Source organism: Entelurus aequoreus, linkage group LG20 (assembly GCF_033978785.1).
Source record: "Entelurus aequoreus isolate RoL-2023_Sb linkage group LG20, RoL_Eaeq_v1.1, whole genome shotgun sequence".
NCBI lineage: Eukaryota > Metazoa > Chordata > Actinopteri > Syngnathiformes > Syngnathidae > Entelurus > Entelurus aequoreus.
In genome coordinates, this window is record NC_084750.1 from 6,676,558 (window position 1) to 6,702,244 (window position 25,687).

General features: G+C 40.0%; 2 protein-coding genes across 4 annotated transcripts in view; one reads left to right on the forward strand and one right to left on the reverse strand.

Moving 5' to 3' along the window:
* LOC133635885 (juxtaposed with another zinc finger protein 1) overlaps positions 1 to 17,612 on the reverse strand; it is a 104,045-nt gene extending 86,433 nt beyond the window's left edge. For both annotated transcript variants that reach the window (XM_062029306.1, XM_062029305.1), the window contains exons 1-2: positions 17,520 to 17,612; positions 11,317 to 11,546 (exon numbers count right to left, since the gene is read on the reverse strand). In XM_062029306.1, the coding sequence (XP_061885290.1) occupies positions 11,317 to 11,546; positions 17,520 to 17,530 (241 nt within the window). In that variant the 5' untranslated portion in view covers positions 17,531 to 17,612. The remainder of the gene's footprint in view (positions 1 to 11,316; positions 11,547 to 17,519) is intronic.
* The window catches only part of LOC133635882 (oxysterol-binding protein-related protein 3-like), a 52,163-nt gene continuing 43,617 nt past the window's right edge, over positions 17,142 to 25,687 (forward strand). For both annotated transcript variants that reach the window (XM_062029300.1, XM_062029301.1), the window contains exon 1: positions 17,142 to 17,296. The gene's annotated coding sequence lies outside the window, so the exon portion shown is untranslated. The remainder of the gene's footprint in view (positions 17,297 to 25,687) is intronic.

The window sequence follows — 25,687 nt, forward strand, 5'->3', positions numbered from 1 at the left end:
GTGCATGGTAATAAATTGTAAAGGCCACTAGAGAGGGCATGAGGAAAGCAAAATCAAGAGGTAAGCTGTTCTGTGGTTCACCCAGATTTAAAAAGAAGCTGGCACACTACAGGAGTTTTAAGGACCCCAAACAGGGCTGCCTGCCACAGTGCCTGAACTGGGTTGGCAGATATTTCCCTTTCTATGCAGAGATTAAATGACATGTGTAAAAGGAATGCGAAAAGCAGAAAACCACCGACAACCCAGTAGAAGTAGTAAGTACACCGAAACACATGCGTCGAGAGTTAACAGGGGTAGAGCGTAGGAGAAATTTGTGACATAAATGAAAGAAAAAAATAAAAGTTGTCGCCAGCGACACATATGAAGAATGCAACTCACATGTTGCATTGTACAGAAAAAATACATCAATAATAACATGTTGTCAGTAGTGAAAGAAAATAATTGAGAAGCACTTGTCACGATGTTGCATCACGTGTGTTGGCGTGACTCAATGATGCAGAGGCGGTAGTCGAAGAGCAGATCACAAGGTCATTCAATTATGTACCAGGCTGAATAAAAAAATACAGGTCACGCAAACGACAACGTGACAACTGAACATAAAAGACATTAAATTAGCGTCAAGAGGCCGATATTGGGACCCTCCCTTTTGAAGGGAAGAGTCCTCCCAGATCATTTTATTCTAAAATTGTCTAAATAAAGCGAGGTGACGAGAAATTAATAATTACCAATTGATTCTACAAAAAATAGTAAGTACAAACAACAACAGTACCAGCGCTGGCGAGAGGACCGAGCTGTCTAAAGTCCAGAGCAGTCTCTAAAATGGTCGCTCTCTTCAAATGCTTTTTGTTCATCTCGCTGTTCCGCCTAGGCAGAGATTGAAACGGAAAGTTGACTTGGCGTACGTGTTGGGAACCCACACTTTCTTGTCCACTCTCACTCTCCGCACCTGATACATCCTAACACCATTAAAACTAGAGGGAATAATGTGTGTGTGCGGATAGATAAGAAACAGGGTGCCATCATAGTTTTTCATCTTCGTTGAGAAAAACCAAGGCCAAGGCTAGTAACTTTAAAGGCGTTCCATTTTCCTCAAAAGGTGGGAAAATATTCCCCCTAAAACCGCCGGCGTTGGCAATCAGGCACAGGGGACGAGAATAGCGCTGAGGATCAGCAGAACAAACCAAAACAGGAAGTGCAACAAAAATGACACCGCTCGACAGTAAGAAAAACTGAACAGGGAAAAAACATGAACTGCTCTAATGCGATTATTTATCATTGGTCTGCGGCATAAAGGGCGTATTTGTTCATTTGGGGGCCCAAGGCAAAACTAGTCAGTGGGGCCCTCAACATAACAAAAACATTATGGTTAGAAACTACCATGAGCGCTACACAATAAAGCTTGGCGAGCTGCACAATGACTATCACTGACTTTTACTACAAGGACCATGAATCGACATTTATTTAAAGGCCTACTGAAAGCCACTACTACCGACCACGCAGTCTGATAGTTTATATATCAATGATGAAATCTTAACATTGCAACACATGCCAATACGGCCGGGTTAACTTATAAAGTGCAATTTTAAATTTCCCGCTAAACTTCCGGTTGAAAACGTCTATATAAGATGACGTATGCGCGTGACGTCAATAGATAAACGGAAGTATTGGTACCCCATTGAATCCAATACAAAAAATCTCTGTTTTCATTTCAAAATTCCACAGTATTCTGGACATCTGCGTTGGTGAATCTTTTGCAATTTGTTTAATGAACAATGGAGACTGCAAAGAAGAAAGTTGTAGGTGGGATCGGTGTATTAGCGGCTGGCTGTAGAAACACAACCAGGAGGACTTACTTGGATAGCAGACGCGCTAGCCGACGCTAGCCGCCAACCGCACGGATGATCGGGTGAAGTCCTTCGTCGCGCCGTCGATCGCTGGAACGCAGGTGAGAACGGGTGTTGATGAGCAGATGAGGGCTGGCTGGTGTAGGTGGAGCGCTAATGTTTTTATCATAGCTCTGTGAGGTCCGGTTGCTAAGTTAGCTTCAATGGTGTCGTTAATAACAGCATTGTTAAGCTTTGCCAGGCTGAGAATTATAATTATTAACCGTGTAGTAACATGTACATGGTTTAATAGTATTGTTGATCTTCTGTCTATCCTTCCAGTCAGGGATTTATTTATTTTGTTTCTATCTGCATTTGAGCCAGATGCTATCACGTTAGCTCAGTAGCTAAAGAGCTTCGCCGATGTATTGTCGTGGAGATAAAAGTCACTGTGAATGTTCATTTCGCGTTCTCGACTCTCATTTTCAAGAGGATATAGTATCCGAGGTGGTTTAAAATACAAATCCGTGATTCACAATAGAAAAAGGAGAAAGTGTGGAATCCAATGAACCCTTGTATCTAAGTTACGGTCAGAGCGAAAAAAGATACATCCTGCACTGCACTGTAGTCCTTCACTGTCACTTTCCTCATCCACGAATCTTTCATCATCGCTCAAATTAATAGATAGATAGATAGATAGTACTTTATTGATTCCTTCAGGAGAGTTCCCTCAGGAAAATTTTAACGGGGTAATCCTCGCTTTCTCGGTCCGAATCTCTCTCGCTCCATTGAAAACAATGGTAGAATATGAGGAGTCCTTCCTCTGGTGACGTCACGCTACTTCCGGTACAGGCAAGGTTTTTTTATCAGCGAACAAAAGTTGCGACCTTTATCGTCGTTGTTCTCTACTAAATCCTTTCATCAAAAATATGGCAATATCGCGAAATGATCAAGTATGACACATAGAATGGATCTGCTATCCCCGTTTTAATTTAAAAAAAAAATCATTTCAGTAGGCCTTTAAGTGTAAGCCATTTTTCAGAGATCATGTTTTTGTTTGGACCAGTTGCCATGCGTAGCGCTATTATTGTGAAGGCCTGTAGTGTGTGAACAAGACGAGGCTAGTGTCTAGAGCTTGCACTACAATACTCACATAATTGTGATATTTGTGCATGCTGCACGGACAGCAGCTTTTGCTGTACATTCGCTGTCACTGAGAAAAGGGTTGACACCTTGGGGAGTTTGAATAAAAACGGTTTGCTTCCTTCTTGCCTTACCCTATTCTCCACTCCACCTGGGTAACTCGGCTTCTTCTTTAAAAAACCTTTCATAGCCGTGCCAGCAGGTTTGTTTTGGTCTGTTTTCCGTGATCAAGCGTGCGCACGCGCAGTAGCATAGAATAGTTCATTGCATGAAAAAGGGAGCAGGAGAGCTGTTGAAGACCATCCTGATTGACTAAGCATTTTGAAGCGCATAGTTCAAAGCAAAAAAAATATTTTTATTAGACTATAGTTTTAGTGAGACATTTTGATTATGTTTGCGTAATGGTAAGTCCGCTCCTTATGATATTACACTAATAAATATTTGTTTCGTTTGTCTTATTTGTCTTTCAATAGCTTCACAGGGATCAATACTGGGACCAAAATTGTTCAACATTTGTAAAGTTACAAAAGACTTAAAGTTAGTATCATTTGCTGACGACACAAAGTTCAAGAGAGCACACACATAATGTAATACAAATAATAACAGAAGAAATGAACAAATTAAAGAGATGGTTTGACAAAAACGGACTTTCCAAGAATCTCAGTAGAACTAAAATAATGGTATTTGGTAACAGTAGAAGAGAAAGTCAGACAAAAAGTAGATATTGAAAGAGTAAAAGATATCCAATTTTGGGGTGTAAGAAAAGATGATAAAATGAACTGGAAATCTCATGTAAAAATATGCAACATAAGCTGGCATAAAATATTTCTATAATGAATAAAGCAAAATATGTTCTGGACCAAAAATCAGAGATATGGGGAAATAACTCCAAAAGTACACTTTATTCCATAATCGTGTTAAAAACATCAGTTAGAATAATAGATAATCAGAACACTTTATTTGTTGAATCAAACATATTGAAATTCAATGATTTTGGTGATTTTGCAAACAGCTACAATTATGTACAAAGCAAACTATAGCCTGCTACCCAAGATGTACAATTTTTCTCAACAAAAGAAATATAAACTTAGAGAAAAATCCAACTTAAAACATTTGTATGCACGTACAACACTTAAAACCTTTAGTATAGGAGTATGTGGAATTAAATGATGGAATGGATTAAACAAAGAATTCAAACAATGTACTAACTTGATGCAGTTTAAAATGTTCAAACTCAGTGTTTACAAAGTATAAGGAAGAGGAACAATGATACTATTCATCTCATTAAGTGAACCGTATCTGACTTAACCATTTATGAAGGGAACTGTTGTATTTAGAAATCATTGATGTAACGATGCTACAAATTGAAAACAGGAAGTGAACATACTGTATGTGTAAGGAACTGCTATGAAGTGTAAATGGGTTAGGATTAAATAAGTGTTGCTTCTTCCTACTCCTTTTCAGCATGTTGTAAAGAGAAATGGAAAATATGTGATGTTTCATGTTGAAACTGCATACATTTTCCAAATAAACTTCAACCAACCAACCATATATCGAGCGATTTGGGTTGGTTTTTGAAAGTAGAAAAAGAATAAATGTGGCCCACAATTTTTCTGGACATGACCCTCGCTGGAAAAAGGTTTGGACAACCCCGCTTGAAAGACATGCAGTTCAAAATTCTAACTTCACCCCCATTGCTGCTTCACAGTTTAAATCCTGCGGCCTTAAGCCACCAGACAGTGTGAGAGACTAATGAGACTCACACAAAGTCTCAGACTGAGTAGAAACATGTGCATCCTGTTGAAAATCAGATGGCATCTATTTTTTTCTGCGGCCCTGACCCTGGCAATTGAGTCCACACAGAGGGGACTACCATAGAAACCCACCTTTTCGATAACTTGCTCAAGATTCTTCTACATTGAACTCCTTGGAATCGAGGAAGGAAGCCAAAGAGGCAGCGAGGAGGTGGGATTGTGTGTTTACAAGAGCAACAGCTGGCGGGATCATTAAGAGCTTTGACTAGAGTCCCACTCACGCTCACAAGCACTGATACACACGGTGTGTGTATGTTTGTGCATGTTTATGCACTTAGAGGGGGGAGGTGAAAGAGATTCTTTCCTATCTGCCACAGCGCAAAGATGGACGTCACTTTGGGCCTGAGCTGCTCAAGGTTTGCGTGCACTATAAAACACATGCAACCTTAATAGCACACGCAACACTGATCTACCAAACTTGTGTCTCTTAAGTGGGCAGAATTAGTAATGCTTGTCTGTCTTCATGAATATGCAGAATATATGCTGATCATCAGAGCACACACAATGCTGGGAGAATACATATATATATATATATACACATACATATATATACTGTATATACATACATACATGTGTATATACAGTATATACACTACCGTTCAAAAGTTTGGGGTCACCCAAACAATTTTGTGGAATAGCCTTCATTTCTAAGAACAAGAATAGACTGTCGAGTTTCAGATGAAAGTTCTCTTTTTCTGGCCATTTTGAGCGCGTTTAATTGACCCCACAAATGTGATGCTCCAGAAACTCAATCTGCTCAAAGGAAGGTCAGTTTTGTAGCTTCTGTAACGAGCTGAACTGTTTTCAGATGTGTGAACATGATTGCACAAGGGTTTTCTAATCATCAATTAGTCTTCTGAGGCAATGAGCAAACACATTGTACCATTAGAACACTGGAGTGATAGTTGCTGGAAATGGGCCTCTATACACCTATGTAGATATTGCACCAAAAACCAGACATTTGCAGCTAGAGTAGTCATTTACCACATTAGCAATGTATAGAGTGTATTTCTTTAAAGTTAAGACTAGTTTAAAGTTATCTTCATTGAAAAGTACAGTGCTTTTCCTTCAAAAATAAGGACATTTCAATGTGACCCCAAACTTTTGAACGGTAGTGTGTGTGTATATATATATATATATATATATATATATATATATATATATATATATATATATATATATATGTATATATATATATATATATATATATATATATATATATATATATATATATATATATATATATATATAGGTCCACAGCCAGTAGTACACGCAAACACCTAATTAACATAAGATGGTCTGCACCACTTATCAATTGTAGTAGATCACATGCAACACACAATTTTATAGTTTGCACATGCCGTTGTATGTAATTTCAAAACAAAAGTTCCTAGAGGAAGTAGGGCAAAATTATTTGTTTTGTTCCAAGGGCAAAATATCACCTTCATCAAATTTCTATTGACTGTCCAGGCGACATTTTATCGTTCTCGATCGTCATATGGGTATAAAGAAAAGTTATGTACTGTACAATAAAACTAAAATGAAGTAAAACTACTAAACCTTTGAAGACAGCTGACAGACATGCAATGGAAGATGCTGGAATGAATAAGTTAGTCCCTCCAGGATTTTGCATAAACTTCTTTTGCTTAAATTTGCAGCAGTTTTTTCAGAGAGTTCCGGCAAAAGTTGCAATGTTTTGAGACTTATTTTTTTCAATTACATTGAATGTGTTTTTGAATAAATTAAGTGTTGATATTTTCAGAGCTTGTTATGACGCTAACCTCAAAATGCGTAGGATTTCAACAAAAATTGGAAAACGAATACTGTATTGATGTTATACTCATTTTACATGACAAACTTGAAATGACACAAAAGTAAAAGCACAAACTCAGAACTCACACTGAAATTACTGTAAAAAAAAAAAAGAAGTAAAAGATCATTATAATTACAGAAAGAAACACCACCAAAGGCTTCCTTGTTGTCCGCCATCTGCTCGGTGGTCCACAACTTGCAAACATTCTCCGTGTATGTTTTACACTTGAAAAGTGTTTGTCCAACTTAAACATTTATTTATGTTCCAACACATTTAACCCTGCACGTTAAGAGCATTAATGAACTGTTGAGAGTGATCTACAGCGCTAATGTTTGTTGGTAAATGAGAGACAATGAGAGATTATCATCACACTTCAACATCTCTAACATGTAAATGCTGCCTCTTTTTTTAGATCAGCATTGCAAATGAGAATCTGTTCTTAATTGTCTTACCCTGGATAAATAAATGTTAACCAAATATATAAATGCACTAGGGAAGTAAATGTTTATATACCACGTTACCCAGAAGGCTTAGTGCTGTGGACAGGAACCGGAAGTAGGTCTGGGTCACGAGGGAGGACGATAATTGTGTCATTTGAGCAAAAAATAGTTTGTTGTTGTTGTTCCTGCTTCGTCTATACAAGAAACAAGCATAAGTTATGATTAGACAGTTGATGTGCACGTTTGAGCACCGCTCAGAGAAAAATTAGACTGGCGAAAATAGCCAAAATGTGTGGGGAAGTTGGGGTATGGGACAAAGTTGCAAAGCGCTACATGGCAAATTCTTGATGGGACTAATAAAGGTTGTGTCATGCACAATGAACAAATTTACGCTAGCATTTTCTCGGTGACAGAAAAACGATTAGTGTACATAATTTCTTATGCTTGTCATTAAACTTTTGTTTTTAGCTGCCGAGTGATTTTAACTTGCCCACTTCACGCATCTGAATTTCCTTCCAAATTGCTCGACTTTAGGTTTTTTTTTTTTTTTACTTCGGAGCTTCCAATTGAAACGTTTAGACCACGGGTGTCCAAAGTGCAGCCCGGGGCCATTTACAGTCCGTAGTTAATTTTTTTAAGGCCCACGGCACAATAGCTAGCATTCTAATATTAGCATGCTATCATTTTTGCTAAATTTGCAGGTATACACCTCAGCGTCGAATATTTTGGTACTTGACCAATGCTACATGTTCGCATGTTAAGGTTAGTATGCTGGCTTTTATAGAAAATTGTGTAGGTATACACTCGAGTCATATTTTAATACTTGATGCATGCGCAGCACTTCTAACACATTTTTTTTAGCTAATTTAATAGGTATACACTTCCATCCATCCATCTATTTTCTACCGCTTATTCCCTTTGGGTTCGCGGGGGGCGCTGGAGCCTATCTCAGCTTAGGTATACACTTCAGTGTCATATTTTAGTATTTTACTAATGCTAACTTTAACCGTGCTATTGTTAACATGTTGCTGTTTATCTCATTTTGCAAGTATACACCATATGTTTCGTCAAAGCCTCACTTAAGAACTTTCAGTTTTGGTTGATTTTGGCGGCGCCAGTGGACCAAAGCGGTAGTGTTTTACCAGAAGAAGACCACATTTCCCATGACGCCTAGCGCACATAGCGTCATACTAACATGATGTCCGCTGTAATAATGGTACAAACATTCGGTCTCTAATGGCTATGCTGATGTTAAATAGACACTGTGTGAATGAATAATGGGTTCCCACTTCTCAGTGAGCACTTTGAGTATCTAATAATATAAAAGCGCGATATCAAATTTAATCCATTATTATTATTATTATTATTATTATTATTATTATTACTATCAAGAAATGATCTTGGATTGTTCTACAAACATGACGCTACTACCAAGAATGCATCGGGGTGGATGCAAGCAAAGAAAGACCGGCGGGACAGTTTTTTCAATGTAACTAGTGTAGAACTGCAAACTATCAAGCTGGTGGCTATTTGTTTGTTGACATTAGCATTATCATTTTTATTTGAGCATCTAAAGTTACTTACTAGTTTAGCAGGAACAGAGCCAAGGCAGCATCGATCAGAAATTCCTCGACTTTGAACTCACGCCACCGATGTTGATCCTGACTGCCCCTTTATCCAAGTAAGCTCCCTTTTTCTTTTCTTTTTTCTCCTCAGACAAAACTTTTCGTTTCTTTGGGTGTTTTGCAGCTTCTGCCATGATAGCAGTAATTGCACGTAGGCGTTCTTCTTCTTCTTCTTTTAATTTTCTGGCGGCACGTAGGCGTTCGCATCGACTTCCGTCTTTTTAACAAATGGGGAAAGGGATAGTGACGTATGCCGTAAAGCAAGTCAGCACATTTGTAGTTTTTAGTGGGTTCCTGCCACCCTCCTCTATGTCGGTAAGTGCCAGTAAAAGCCATACAGACCCCCTCTGGCCATGACAGAGGTGTCATTGAACCAGTTGTAAATCCATGTATCGTCGCAAAATTTATGAAAAATATTTCATCAAGGTTGAAAAGTTACTTAGTGCTGCTTTAATAGATGCTACCTTGTCAGAGTGCTAACTGTTAGCATTTCAGTTCAGCTTTGGCTTTTAAGCATTCACACGAAATGTCTACCAAAATTGCATTTTGTAGTTCTTTGAAAGGAAACCTACATATTGTACTGGTTTTCAAGATGAAAACTACCAAAATGGCCCCGACATCCTTTGATTTGTCAATATGCGGCCCTCAGTGGAAAAAGTTAAGGCACCACTGGTTTAGACCGTGTAGTCATCCAGAAAAATATGTGTTTAAAGGGTTAAGGGCAGCGCTCTCAGGTTCTTCCACACCAAATTCATCCAGCCATCTCTTTATGAACCTTGACTTTTCTTGCACCGGGGAACAGTAATGTCCAAGCAGCCTAATCCAACACTTGCTGTATTGATAACTGATTGTTAAAACTTGTGTTAACTGACAATATCGTGTATTTTGTTTGGTCAGCATAAGGGCAAAGGAAGTGTGGGAGGACCACCTGGACAGGAAAGCTCCAAACCGCCATGTTCCCACAGCTCCCCAGCTGGCTTTCATTACAGGGAGGCATACGAAAAAAAACACAACACAGATTGTACAACAATCTGCACAAAAGAACTAAAAATGGGCTCGCTTGACAAAAAAAAAAGACCCCAATGCAACATGGGAAATTCATTTCCCCTCACTTGCATTCCTTTCAGCATCCTTTGCTGACCTACTGAGGTCACATGTAGGTGCTGAGACCAGAAAGGAGGAGGGAACAGAGCTATGAGCGTTTCCAAGACCAGAAGAAGACGTGGTCAGCATCTGGAAGAAATTACAGCACGATACCCCATCAAAGAGGTGGAAAAAGGGAATAGGGTGGGGGTTGTGTGAACCAGTGTTTCTTAACCATAGGGCCGGAGCACATTGTTGGGCCCAGGCGTCCTCAACAAGTCCGCTGAAAAATGTGTTTCTCAGCTGTGGCGCGTATGAGCTGCAGCAGTACTCCGTTTTAGAACACTTTTCTACCACTTGTGGCAGTCATGACAATATCAAACAAACAGAAGAAGTCTGGAGTTAAAGTCAGGGAGAAGTTTGTTATGTGCAAAAAAATATGACTAAAGTAGTGAAGCTATATTTTCATTTGCACTTTTATTTTATTGACAGATTAGTTAAGACACATTCATCATTAATTTTGTTTATTTTAGCACAACATAATTGTATGCAACTAGATTTTCTATCAGTTACTTATGAGTCCCTTCTTTTGCAGTATATTTGGTTAGCACTTATTTTTCTAATCAGCCTGACCCAAGTCCAAGGTTTATGTGCTAAATAAATATTTGTGATTAACATGCTTTCATAACATTTGACAAAGTTATAAGCAGTAAGTAGGTTACATATAATTATTAGATACCCTTAAAATCAAGAATAAGATTTCTAATTCGGTGTTAATATTTGAGTCCTGAGGTCCTTTGGCCCTGAGGTCAAAAAAATGAAGTAACCCTGGTGTAAAGGATAATAAGGGAGAACAACTCTTTGATGGAAAAACTGTACACAATAAGACAAGACGAGAATCTCAAAGCAAATTCCATTGAACTTTGACTGCGGGATGTGACAGAATCCACACTGAAATCTGGAGTGGGACTCTCAGACTCCCACCAATCACAAACACAGGAAGGCTGAGTGGACCATCTGATTCTGTGCAACACTGTCCTCTGCTGCTTCAGATAATTATTACAACAATGGAGGCCACGTGATCATGAAAACAATAGTGTGCAGCTTTCCAAACCCTTTTTTGAAAAGCTACTATGTGCTCACCTGGAGAAGCGTTTTACCTGAAGAGTTGCGTTTAACAGGAAGCACTTCTGGTTTGCATTTCCTGCATGTGCATGTCAAGTGTATGTGTGTGTGTGTGTGTGTGTGTGTGTGTGTGTGTGTGTGTGTGTGAGGGAGACAGAAAGGTGATATAGGGAATATAAATAGCCACTCTGGAATCAGCTTTCACTATGTTATTTTATTCATGGCCCACTCTATCTCATCTTTCTCTTTTCAAATTGCACTGTATGATAAAATGCTAAGTTTGATGAGTTCTTCCTGATTGTTTGTGAATGTGTGACAGGTGTGGTTTAAGGCACATTAAAGTGGGACAAGGAAATGATAAAAGATCTCGTTTCCGCTCTAGAGTCCATAATTTGGAGACCAGTCCGTCAGCTTCAGGTGCCGATCAGGTGATAATGCATAAGCTCTTACCTTTGCTGTCTCCGCAAGTTTCTGCAAACACTCCACATTGGCTGTCCCTTCCCCTCCTCTGTGTGGTAATTCTCCAGTCCCTCTGTTGCCATGGAAACAAGCCCAAGCAGGAAGGAGCAGCCTGTCGGCCATGCAAAGAGGGAAATTTGTTTTGTTGGGTCAACAAAACCTGAGGCAGGAAGGCGAGGTCAGGCATTCCAAGGAAAATAGAGGTGGACCGGGCCAAAACACTGCAAACAAAACAACTCGTCTCACTTATATAGTCCATTTTTTTGGCAGCGTTATTCTGACAGAGAGACAGAAGATCAACAACAATAAAAAAATCCATACATTTGTATTTGATTGGGTAAAATGGTAAAAACATGGCTTCGTACGAGTTCAACTATTGTGCACATGTTAGGAGGGATTTTGGTCCACTCCTCTTTACAAGTCATCAATCAATCAATCAATGTTTATTTATATAGCCCTAAATCACAAGTGTCTCAAAGGGCTGTACAAGCCACAACGACATCCTCGGTACAGAGCCCACATACGGGCAAGGAAAAACTCACCCCAGTGGGACGTCGGTGAATGACTATGAGAAACCTTGGAGAGGACCGCATATGTGGGTAACCCCCCCCCCTCTAGGGGAGACCGAAAGCAACGGATGTCGAGTGGGTCTGACATAACATTGTGAAAGTCCAGTCCACAGTGGATCCAACACATCAGCGGGAGTCCAGTCCACAGCGGGGCCAACAGGAAACCATCCCGAGCGGAGACGGGTCAGCAGCGCAGAGATGTCCCCAACCGATGCACAGGCTAGTGGTCCACCCGGGGTCCCGGCTCTGGACAGCCAGCACTTCATCCATGGCCACCGGACCTATGCAACTCCCCCTCGCAAGGGACAGGGGAGAAGAGGAGAGAAGAAAAGAAACGGCAGATCAACTGGTCTAAAAAAGGGGGGGTCTATTTAAAGGCTAGATTATACAAATGAGTTTTAAGATGGGACTTAAATGCTTCTACTGAGGTAGCATCTCTAACTGTTACCGGGAGGGCATTCCAGAGTACTGGAGCCCGAATAGAAAACGCTCTATAGCCCGCAGACTTTTTTTTGGCTCTGGGAATCACTAATAAGCCGGAGTTCTTTGAACGCAGATTTCTTGTCGGGACATATGGTACAATACAATCGGCGAGATAGGCTGGAGCTAAACCGTGTAATATTTTATACGTAAGTAGTAAAACCTTAAAGTCGCATCTTAAGTGCACAGGAAGCCAGTGCAAGTGAGCCAGTATAGGCGTAATATGATCAAACTTTCTTGTTTTTGTCAAAAGCCTTGCAGCCGCATTTTGTACCAACTGTAATCTTTTAATGCTAGACATAGGGAGGCCCGAAAATAATACGTTACAGTAATCGAGACGAGACGTAACGAACGCATGAATAATGATCTCAGCGTCGCTAGTGGACAAGATGGAACGAATTTTAGCGATATTACGGAGATGAAAGAAGGCCGTTTTAGTAACACTCTTAATGTGTGACTCAAACGAGAGAGTTGGGTCGAAGATAATACCCAGATTCTTTACCGAGTCTCCTTGTTTAATTGTTTGGTTGTCAAATGTTAAGGTGGTATTATTAAATAGATGTTGGTGTCTAGCAGGACCGATAATCAGCATTTCCGTTTTCTTAGCGTTGAGTTGCAAAAAGTACACTCCGAATGCGTTTTGAGGCGGTCGCTTGGCAACTTAAAGTTTCAACACACTCAGGGTTTAAAGTCCAGACTGGTGTGTTGCCTTGGTCATGTTTTGTGTCATTGTCATGCTGGAAGACATCCACAACCCATCTTCAGTGTCCTGGCTGAGGCCAGACAGTTTATGTTTGTTTATTTTTTTACAGTAACAGTGCATAATAATGGACGTACAAGAAATTTTACACACACACACACACATATACATACATATATATGCATATGTGTATATATATATATATATATATATATGTATGTATGTGTGATATATATATATCGTACACTGTGAAGTCTTCATGTATACCATTAGCAGAGAGACATTGAAACTGACAAGATCTTGGGTTTGGGGGAACCTGCTTGTCGTGACGGAGCGGTTGTTGGTGGACACACAACGGACTCTTGGGAGAAGAAGGAGTGCCGCGTGCCTGGCGACCCTTTCAGTCGAGGACGTGAAGATAAACCACCTATTCTTAATTATGACAACAGGACATCTGCTGATTGGAGTAAGCGTTGCTCTGATTTGTTGACAAATTGGAAGTTGCTGGCAGTCTTCAAAGTACCCCAAAGCTGTCACAAATGATTGTAGGATGCAGGAAGAACTGTGGACACTCTTGTGATTTGGATAACATCAGACTGTCTGCCCAGCATGATGAATTTTGAGGATCAGTCATAGACAATTTAGAGTGAAAAGCACATTTTATTTTCACTCGCATACAAAACATTCTCACTTGGATTGTTTCCCTGGCTTCGAGACTCTCCCGAAGGACAGTGCGGCGAAGACACTACAAAGTCAACAACCTCTTGTTGTTGACTTTGGACTAGCGACTGCACGACATCAAGGCCACGGAACAAGAGACACGTGGCAGGCTTACACACACACATGCGTTCACAAAAATATACGCCACACACACATACCCCACGCCCCATCCCACGCCCTTGACGCGAATCCCTTAGGGGTGCTGGACGGATGGGCAGCGCCTGAAGAGCTGCAGCCTGCCACCGTAGCCCCCACTCCCTCCCATCTGTTGGCAAGTCTCGAGATGGATGTTGTAATACGTATATTTGCTTTGCTATGGAGTTTTTTTCCCACTCCAGACTGGGCCCCCTTAGGAGCCCAGTCTAGATTGTATTTTTTTACTCATCCTCCCCCAGCGTTTACCTTTTTCCCATCTTTTCCCTTGTGGCGACCCATCAGCGTTCCTGTTCTTTAACCGTGTACACTGTTTGTTTGTCTAATCTTGAAGGGGTTTGTGCTGAAAACAAAGTTTTGTTGTACTTGTGCACTGACAATAAAGACCTACCTACCTACCTACCGACAGCCTCAAAGCAACATATGTTTCCAGGTTTGACAGTTTTTTTTGTCTCACTTTGTAGCAAAAACATTCTGGACTTGTAAATAGGGACGTCCCGATCAGACATTGATATCAAATATTGGTATGATATCAGCAAAAAAAACAAGTGTCGGATGCTACCGGCTTGATTTAAAATGTCCGCTATACATGCGGTCCTGCAGCGTGTGTACTTGTGTGTGATATCATGTGCAATACAAGCAGTCCTGCAGCGTGTTTGATTGTGTGTGATATCAAGTGCAATACAAGCAGTCCTGCAGCGTGTTTACTTGTGTGTGATAGCATGTGCAATACAAGCAGTCCCGCAGCGTGTTTACTTGTGTGTGATAGCATGTGCAATACAAGCAGTCCCGCAGCGTGTTTGATTGTGCAAAGCTGGAGAACCAGTTAGCATTTAAATGTCCTCCAATAAGTACACAAGGTTGATCATTTCTTCTATTTTAGTCAAGTCCTTTACAAAAGGTAAACATTGCATACTGTATAGGCTACTAGGAGCTTGCAGCTACACAACAGCTAAGCACACAATAGCACACAAGCTATACATATTAAGTGTCCTTAATTGAACAATATTGCAGTCTAAAACCGCACATTTATCAACATAAAAAAGTATCTAATAATTATAGTTGCATATTACTCGCAGATATAGTCACAAAGCATATTAGAAAGTATTCAGTAACAAACATGTCCGCATCATTCAATTTACAGCTTCATGAGCTTAAAGGCCTACTGAAACCCACAACTACCGACCACGCAGTCTGATAGTTTATATATCAATGATGAAATCTTAACATTGCAACACATGCCAATACGGCCGGGTTAGATTAGTAAAGTGCAATTTTAAATTTCCCGCGAAGTATTCTGCTGAAAACGTTTCGGTATGATGACGTTTGCGCGTGACGTCACGGATTGTAGCGGACATATTGGGACACCATTATGGCCAGCTATTAAGTCGTCTGTTTTCATCGCAAAATTCCACAGTATTCTGGACATCTGTGTTGGTGAATCTTTTGCAATTTGTTTAATGAACAATGAAGACAGCAAAGAAGAAAGCTGTAAGTGGGAAGCGGTGTATTAGCGGCCGGCTGCAGCAACACAACCAGGAGGACTTTGAGTTGGATAGCAGACGCGCTACCGTGAGTACGCAGCTTTGGCTTCCAAACATTTGATCGCTTGCCCGTACGTGCGTGCCGCTATGTGCATGTCACGTACGTAACTTTGGGGAAATATATGTGCTGTATGAACTTTACGGAGGTGAACGGTACTTTGGGCTCTGGGATTGAGTGTGTTGTGCGGGTGTTTGAGTTGTATTGGTGGTTTGTATGAACGGGAGGGGCTTAGGTGTTTGTTATGCGAATTAATTTGTGGCATATTAAATATAAGCCTGGTTGTGTTGTGGCTAATAGAGTATATATATGTCTTGTGTTTATTTACTGTTTTAGTCATTCCCAGCTGAATATCAGGTCCCACCCGCCTCTTACAGCATCTTCCCTATCTGAATCGCTTCCACTGCCCTCTAATCATTCACTCTCACTTTCCTCATCCACAAATCTTTCATCCTCGCTCAAATTAATGGGGTAATCGTCGCTTTCTCAGTCCGAATCGCTCTCGCTGCTGGTGGCCATGATTGTAAACAATGTGCAGATGTGAGGCGCTCCACAACCTGTGACGTCACGCTACTTCCGGTACAGGCAAGGCTTTTTTATCAGCGACCAAAAGTTGCGAACTTTATCATCGATGTTCTCTACTAAATCCTTTCAGCAAAAATATGGCAATATCGCGAAATGATCAAGTATGACACATAGAATGGACCTGCTATCCCTGTTTGAATAAGAACATTTCGTTTCAGTAGGCCTTTAATTTAATAAATTATTGTGGCCACTGGGGGTCGCCAAAAAAAAAAAAAAAAAAAGTCTACTTCAACTTAAAGGCAGAATACTGTAAGTCCATTCCGGACGTTAATAATAAATAGGTTAGGGTTTTTCATACCGTCATTTATTTTCTGTTGGACTATTTTCCCTTTATAATATTCCACACTACAAAATAATAAAAGCATGTTCGATGATTTGTGCTGACATCATATCTGACTAGTATCGTATAGGCCAATAATCAAGGTATTGTATCGGAAGTTAAAAAAAGTTGTATCGGGACACAGAAAGACACCACAAGGTAGCAAACGTTCAGATTTAGCAGGGGTCCAAAGCCAATATTTATAACAGACAATGTTGTTATGTTATATTTATATATTGTTATATTGTTGACAAACATGGACCACAGGAGGGCTTTAGGCTTTAATTGAGGGATGAATTAAATTATTTGAATGAGAACCAACAGGAGTTTATGCTTTTGTTTACTTATTTTACCCTAAATTGACTTTGTTTTACTCAAACAATTGTATGTAATAATAATAAATAGAAGAATCACTTTATCTTGTTATATTGTCTTATGTTGTCTATAAATATGTGGATGCACATTTACATATATCTATTTTCCTAAAAATGTTATTGTCTGACTAAAATAGTGATCAACAAATTAAAGGCACGGCCCTGTGTTAACTTGGAATCAGCATCACCCACCCAGACTTCAAAAAGCCTGACTCTATATTGTTTACGTTAAACTTTCACCTTCATTACTGTCAGCCAATCGCATTTGTCGCCACGTCGCTCAAAAAAAGATGCTTCCCTTTTCAAATGTGTGAGGCCACCCTCGTTCCCACGCCCCCTTTTTCCTAACACCCGTCTGTGATTGGCTAACGGACGCGTCACTCCACCTGACTTCCAAGCACACCCCTCCCCTCTGCACAGTTTACAGGCAATGAGGCGAGGAAGAAGACTTCCCGTACAGGTACTTCAGTCAAGGATGAGATTGGATCGTTTTCGCTACGGAATCAAACACGTTTGACTGCCAACTCAGGTAAAAAATGTCACGATAAATAGCCATCTCGCTTGGAATTGCGTGGCAGCGCCATGTCTTTGTTGGGTCAATGGAATGCCGCTTTCGATAGAATGGCTAATGGACTTGGTCGTGACATTTGGTGGCTTAGTAGCCCCGAAAAAGCACCGTCGTTCGAATGTGGAATTAAATTGTTACCTTTTCTTTTGAGTACCGCTTCGACGACCGTGTTGGGTTTATTTACCTCTTTTCCATTGCTTGGTAATTGCTGTGTTGGCAGCCGGTTCCTGGAGTCGACGGTTAACACTGGACACCTGTGGCGTTTGTCTCCATTCACCGTCGTTTATGAGCTATTTAGGTAGTCAGCGCTGGTGCCTTTCTAGAATGTCATTGTTATTGTTTAGGAGTAAAACAACTGTTTGTTTTTGTTGTTTTATTTTATTATGAATTGCATGTATTTCAATATTATTATTGTTGTTGCATTGTTCTTCAACTAGTATGTGATATTTGATTACTATATTTGTGATGTTGCTTGGGGTCCTCACTGCAGGCCCCAGTGTATGCTGTGGTTCAGAAAGTTAAGACAGTGTTTTTAAACCTTTTTTGAGCCACACAACCAGCAGAAATCATTAAAAAATGAAACTCAGTAGACAATAAAAAGTCGTTGTCGCAATTATTGGATATGAATTCAAACCACCTCATCACAGGGCCAAAACCGGTAGAAAATGGATGGATGGATGGAATTTAAACCATAACCAACCATGCATCACTATAGCTGTTGTGTCAAAGTAGGTCTACTGTCACGACCTGTCACATCAAGCCGTGACTTATTTTGAGTTTTTTGGTGTTTTAGTTCTTGTCTTGCGCTCCTATTTTGGTGGCTTTTCCTGTTTAGTTGGTATTTTCCTGTTGCAGTTTCATGTCTTCCTTTGAGCGCTATTCCCTGCGCCTGCTTTGTTTTAGCAATCAAGAACATTTAAGTTGTTGCTATCTTTTTTTGTATGGACATTGTTGATGGTCATGTCACGTACGGATGTACTTTGTGGACGCCGTCTCTGCTCCACACGCTGTAAGTTTTTGCTGTCGTCCAGCATTCTGTTTTTGTTTACTTTGTAGCCAGTTCAGTTTTAGTTTCTTTCTGCATAGCCATCCCTAAGCTTCAATGCCTTTTCTTAGGGGCAATCACCTTTTATTTTTCGTTTAAGCATTAGATACCTTTTTACCTGCATGTTGCCTCCCGCTGTCGCCTGCATATTGTGATCACGACAAATCATCGTCGTCTTGCGCTATTCCCCGCGCCTGCTTTGTTTTAGCAATCAAGAACATTTAAGTTGTTGCTTACTTTTTTTGTGTTGACATTGTTGATGGTCATGTCATGTACGCATGTACTTTTATGGACGCTGTCTCTGCTCCACACGCTGTAAGTTTTTGCTGTCGTCCAGCATTCTGTTTTTGTTTACTTTGTAGCCAGTTCAGTTTTAGTTTCTTTCTGCATAGCCATCCCTAAGCGTCAATGCCTTTTCTTAGGGGCACTCACATTTTATTTTTCCTTTAAGCATTAGATACCTTTTTACCTGCACATTGCCTCCCGCTGTCGCCTGCATATTGTGATCACGACAAATCATCATCGTCTCACACGACCTGTTCCCGACATCTACAAAGTAATTAGCTACTGGCTGCTACCTACTGATATGGAAGAGAATAACATGGTTACTCTGCCGAGCTCTAGACAGCACTGACACTCAACAACGGCTTATTATTTGCGGATTATAATTACTTGTTTGCAAAAAATATTTTTAACCCAAATAGGTGAAACTACGTAATCTCCCACGGCACACCAGGCTGTATCTCACGGCACAGTGGTTGAAAAACACTGAGTTAAGAAACCACCATTTACAAAAACCAGAACGACTAATTAAGTACTGAAACTTCATTTTGTAGTTGACAGCAAAATAATTACTCTTTTGTTAAAGTGCTGGCAAAAATGATTAGCAAAACAAATTAATTGTTTGAGTAGAAAGTAATTTGAACTGCTTAATGTAACACTGGTACAGTAAAGGCAAGGCGATGCTAGCTACACGCTGTAACGAATTAAATGATAGAACCCCAGAAGATGATATTTGGTTTATTTATCACGGCATACATAACATAGTTAGTTTTTTGTTTAGATAAGATCTGGTAAAAGAAAGTCATTACTTATTTTCTAGAAAACACCAGAGAGTAGCTAAATGATGATATCATAAGGTATGGGAAGTGTGTGAACAAAGTGTTTAGTCCTCATTACTCATGATTTATCATTATTTCTGTGCGTCACCATTCAGACTGACTGAGACAGTCTCCTGAAACCACACAATACCCCACTTTAAAGCTTGTGATACACCTTGACTAATGTGCCAAAAGGCCGCATTGTTTGACATTCCTTATGCTTTTATATTGTTACAGTTTGGTGTGGCCTACTTCAGGGCGCAGGGACTGTTTGTGAAACCAGTTGTGCATATAGCATTAGTAAAAACATGAACATGGACAGCTAACAAATGGTCTTCCTTGTGTTTTTTTTACCCATAGCAACGTGCTGCCGATGAGTAACGTCGGGCATCTCTGGAATGGCGTAGAAAGTTATCTTAAACATAGGTGGGACCGTGGGACCACCTACTGCCTGCAGGTGATTGCATACAGCTGATGCCTGCATTATGTTCAGATTGAACATGTTGTTAAAAACATGCCTGCTCAGCGTTACCCTCGGTGGACACAATGTCAGAGGTCAGATAGGAGGTGCTAAGTGCTACTGCTACCGTATGTTTCCACACACCAGATGCTATATTAGTGAATTTGGGTGCTCGATAGCAATGTCAGATGTCAGTCTATTTAAGGCAACTTACTCTCAGACTGATGACAGGGGATGATGCACAGTTTTCACTGGATAATTCCGCAAAGGAGCTTTGCCGGTAGATTCTGGAGATTTATTGCAGGGCAAGTTACAGATGGTCCATTTGCAGTCCGTATTGACAGTAATGCACTGTGGACTTTACAGCAATGTAGCCTGGCTGGTTGACGGCAGTCATGACCCGTTGCTTGAATTCACGGTAGGTTGGCTGTGAATCATCTTTCTTGCCATAGCTGGAAACTCCAGTCTGACAATTCCTCCATAAGGCCTTGGACACAAGTGAACACCACTATGGAGCTTTTGCGTGTGAAAGACACATTTAGTGTATGCTCTCTGAAGCGGCACAAGCTCAAAGCTGACCAAAAGACTTGCTGAAGTAGTTTTTAGTGCTAGCTTATAAGAGACTGCAGACTTAAAACATGGGCTACATGTGCTTTGTTGAACAAATACATATTATGTCTTATTTATGAAGGGGCCACATTGAGCAAAAAAAGGACAGGACCAGAGATAGAGGGGTGTCATTGATGTAATTGTCTAATCTGCATAATTGGCCATGATGCAACACTCTTGTGTTTGTGTGTGGACATCACATGTATTAACCGTCATTTTTAAAATGTGTTTATGGTGAGTGCTATTGACAGTTTAACAATATCAACACAATATCAAAAAGATCAAAAATAGTCAGTACTACACAATCACGAAACAAAAGCAAAGACTTACTATTTACTACTCATTTGAATACTTTGGTGTTTGCCCTCAAAGTCCTCCTGTGTCCAGGGAATTAAAACATGAACAAAAAACAACATAAATTGTTTGGTAAGAAAACAAAAATATTGCCCTGTACACTACAGTATAGACAATATACTGCAGTGTTTCCCATAAACTGCCAAGATACCTGTGGTGGTGGGGGCGTGGCTTTGGGCGTGGCTATGGGTGTGGTCACCATGACATCATCGAGCAATTTGCATAATTTACTACAATGATATGATTTTCTCTAAAACGGCTCAAAAAATGTATACTTACTAATTAATAATAACAGTTTTGTTTTAAACGTCCATCCATCCATCCAACCATCCATCCATCCATCCATTTTACAATATAATTACAACACTTAATGTACATATTTATATACAGATTTGAAGAATAAGTTATTCACTGAAATATATTTATTAATTGTGGTTCTTACAAAAAATATATCTTATAAAATATAAAAGCTAAAATGTCTCTTAAAGCTCTGCCCCTTTAATTAGTGCACACTAAATAATTTAACTTTAGCCTACTACTACAACCATATTATTTACCAGCAACATAAAGTGAAACAGAGGCAGAGGTGTCCTGCCACAGTCAGTAACAAATAAACAGAAAACAAGAGAAGTATCCTACACTTCTCTTTTGTAAAGTAAATCTGAACAGCCAAATGGGCATCTACATCAACTATATGATTTGCCTGAGAAGCTGGACAGGACAAAAAAAAATAAAATTTTTATTTATTTTTATTTTTTATTTGTGGCGGACGTAATTCTTTCGTGGCGGGCCGCCACAAATAAATGAATGTGTGGGAAACACTGTACTGATACTATCCTTGGTATCGACACCACCAATTTATGGATCAATCCGGTCTCTTCTTACATGTCGTGTACTGACTGTGACAGTGCTGACACACCACCAATTTCTAACTTTTATTAATACACATGTTGCTTACTTTCTGCCACAATATGGTTCCATCTACGCATCTTAAACTTTACTAAGTTTACTATTTCTTGGTGTTGTTTAAAACTAGCGTAGTGGTTAGCTTAGCTATTAGCATTCCTGGTCCTTAGACATGGACTTACTCCCGTTGTGTAACATGGTTAGCATTCTCCTCCAGTTATATGATACTTGACAATGGCACTTAAGATACTAAGAAATGCAGTTTATTTGCCAAAATGAAGGTGATTATTATTGACTTAGTGTAGTGGTTCCACACTGTGTATAGATACGCACAATTAGCTGCTAGACACTTGTCAGACGGGGGACTATGTGAATGTGTCTGAAACACAGTCCAACGTTAAATATTTGAATACAAATACTTTTGGGAACTGTTCAAACAAACCCAACAACATATTTCAGTTTGTGTAGTTCCCAATAACAGGCACCCAACGACTTTTAAGACTTTTACTCTTGTAAGACTATTATTGTCAGATTATTACCTATTTATCCTAGTTGTGTGGCCCTAACGCTCCTTTGTACTTATCAGATACATTGTTGGTATGTGCAAAGAAATTTTCTTTAGACATATTAAGTATATAACAAGCAATACTCCAGTCACAATCTACTTAGCTGCTGTGTGTATGCATGTAGCTACTTTTGCACAACGCAATAAAAAGCTGTTTATCATCCAAACAACACTCTTACAGCCGAAGTCGCGTTTTTATTGTCTTCACCTTGACATCTTTCTTCCCTCATGGGTCTTGTGACTCTACCACTGACCTTTTTGCACTTTTCCACAGATCCTTTACACGCGGTGTCATTAATCATTGACTCTCATTACTGAAGTCCAGTAGCTTTAGTGTAATATAATGATAAAACTAGGGTTATCACTTGGCCAAGGGGAAGCTAGGTAGTGGAAGGGTTTTAGGTCAGGAAATATTGTTAACAGCTTACATAAATTGTGTGCAGGGGACAGCTTTTCAAGATTGTTGCTGAGTTGTGTAAAATAGTTTAAAAAAAAAAAAAACGGGTGTTATGTAATCTGCTGCTTTTAGTGCCTACTGATGAAGCCATGCTGGCCTTGTCGGCCATGCTGTAATATAAAATGTTTAGGCTAATTTAAGATGCTCAAGTGTTGTTTCTATGATGTCTGTGTTTTTCACACTGATCTCCATGGTGGACTCGGTCTCCTTTTAAACCCAGTTGGTTCTGCTATAATGAGGCACATTCTTTCCTGCAGATGACTCACCCTCTGGGCAAGGCACTCTCTATGAGAGAGTCCTTGAGGTACCACAAAATGGGCACACACTCGTTTAAACCACTGCCTTCTCTGCATGCAGCTTTCAATGGAACACTACACAATTTGACATCCGCGCAAAACACAAAAAGGCTTCCCGGCTTTTACCGCAGCACAATCGGGACGGATACTTTGATACTTGTCCCGACATTCAGCTCACAGTGTTGGCCAGACACTCCCGGGGCGTGGCTAGGCGACGCTCACGACGGAGTGTAAACAAACGCAGGCAGGTCGGGGCATGTGTGGCAAAGGAGAGGAATGTATGTTACATCACAGCCAGAAGCTGATGCTCCCTCGCTCGTCTCTTACCAGGGTATAAACACGAGGAGAGGCGAGTCATTATCCCCCGACAAGAACGTCACGCTTTCACTCGCCCGTGTCTCTAAGCAGGATTGTGTTAAAACCACACTGAAGCTGGTTTGACGATGGGGAGTATTCTCTCGTGACAAATCCACTACAGCATGTGGCACTTCCTTAAAAACACACCAGGGATGTAACGATTACTGATATATTTATAAACCTTGGTCAGATTACACATGATTAGTTAGGGTACCTTTCACAATTGAATCAATACGCTACCAATTCATGTGTTAATAAATGTTAATTGTTTTTTATTAATGAAATCATTTTTAAAAATTTACATCAACCTAATCATGGTAACTGCTTTCCAGTTGTTACATCTTGTTTTATTTTTCTAAGTCTCATTTGCAAGTATTATATAGTAGTTTACATGCAGCTGCCAATCCAAGACATTAGATGGCAGTAGTGTATAGACAACAGTTTGTTGCCTCGTCAGGAAGTAGTCTTTGCTCGGGGTGTTCCCATCAGGGTTTTATGCTGCCGATACCGCTCATATCAATACTGATACCATTACCAACCATATGTATTAACACTTAGGGCTGTGAATTTTTGGGCACCACATGGATTTGATTCAATTCGATTCTTGGGGGTAACGATTCAATTCAGAATCGATTCTTGATTCAAACCAATTCTCGTTTCAAAATCAACAGTTTTTTAGCCAGTTTTAAAATAACCAAACAGCTCTGGTAAATGTGTACATTACATAAAAGGAAACTGGTTTTGTTGAATAAAATTCTACCCAAACATTTAATAAATTCAAATACAAATAAGGCAACAAGAGAAGTATCCAATGCTTCTGTTTTGTAAAGTAAATCTGTACAGCAGATATAGATAATCTACAACAGGCCCCCATTAATCTTTTCAATCTGGCTCGCCGGACATTCCCAAATAAATTTTTTTAGACCTATAAGATCGATACTGTAGCTGCCATTATGATGTGCAGTGATGTTTTCAAATTACCGTAAGTTTTGAACTATACAAAGTATTTCAAGGGTTGGAATCTGCGCTTTTGCATGATATACTAGTTACTATGGTAATCTAATTAGTTACTATGGTAATCTAAGTCACAGCAGTTCAGACAAGGCACCAAGCAGTGCGGGTAGGGAGCGTTTCCACAGAGTGTTTCCAGCCTGAAATGCAGGTGTCAGGGACAGACATGGAAGGAGATTTTTACAATAAAGTTCTAAAGCGTAGTGATTTTTCAGATTGTAGGTGGGTTTTTTTTTACCCTTCGTGTTCATACTTTGCTACGTTTGTTGCGTTTTGCTTGATTGTAAAATATGTCGATCGAGAGAGGATGTGACGTTCACATGTTGTCAATATTCAGTGTTTTATCGTTCATAGTTAATATTGTAAATCCCACATTCTTTATTTTAATGTACATTCTGGGTAAAAAAATAACAAAATTCCATTCCGTTTTTTTAAGGCGGTCTGTCATAACGTTTTTAGCATTCAATCAGACATTATTGTGAGGTTTTGTATTAGTGGGACGGCGTGGCGAAGTTGGGAGAGTGGCCGTGCCAGCAATCTGAGGGTTACTGGTTCAATCCCCACCTTCTACCATTCTAGTCACGTCCGTTGTGTCCTTGGGCAAGACACTTCACCCTTGCTCCTGATGGGTCCTGGTTAGCGCCTTGCATGGCAGCTCCCGCCATCAGTGTGTGAATGTGTGTGTGAATGGGTGAATGTGGAAATACTGTCAAAGCGCTTTGGGCTCCTTAAAAAGGGGTAGAAAAGCGCTATACAAGTACAACCATTTTTATCATTTTAGCGTTCCTAAAAATAGATATACCGACCCCCCAGATACATTTTTTTCTCTAAATTTGGCCCCCGAGTCAAAATAATTGCCCAGGCCTGATCTACATCAACAATATGACTTGTCTGAGTGGTTGGACAGGAAAAAAAAACAAAAAAAAGAATTTAAAGTTTTATGGAATCGATTAAGAAAAAAAATTGACACTCCTGTAATTATCCAATTTATTTATGGTGAGTGCTATTGACACAACAAAATTTGTTTTCAACAACAGTCGGTGACGTCATCGCTCATGTTCTCCCGGACGAGAGCGAGTCACCACGGCCACTCGCAACACCATTACAGGTGAAAAATTTAAAAAGTAAGCTTGTTGAAGACATGAATATCTTGCTCATTTTGAAAAGCGGACCTTGTTTCTGTGTTAAGGGA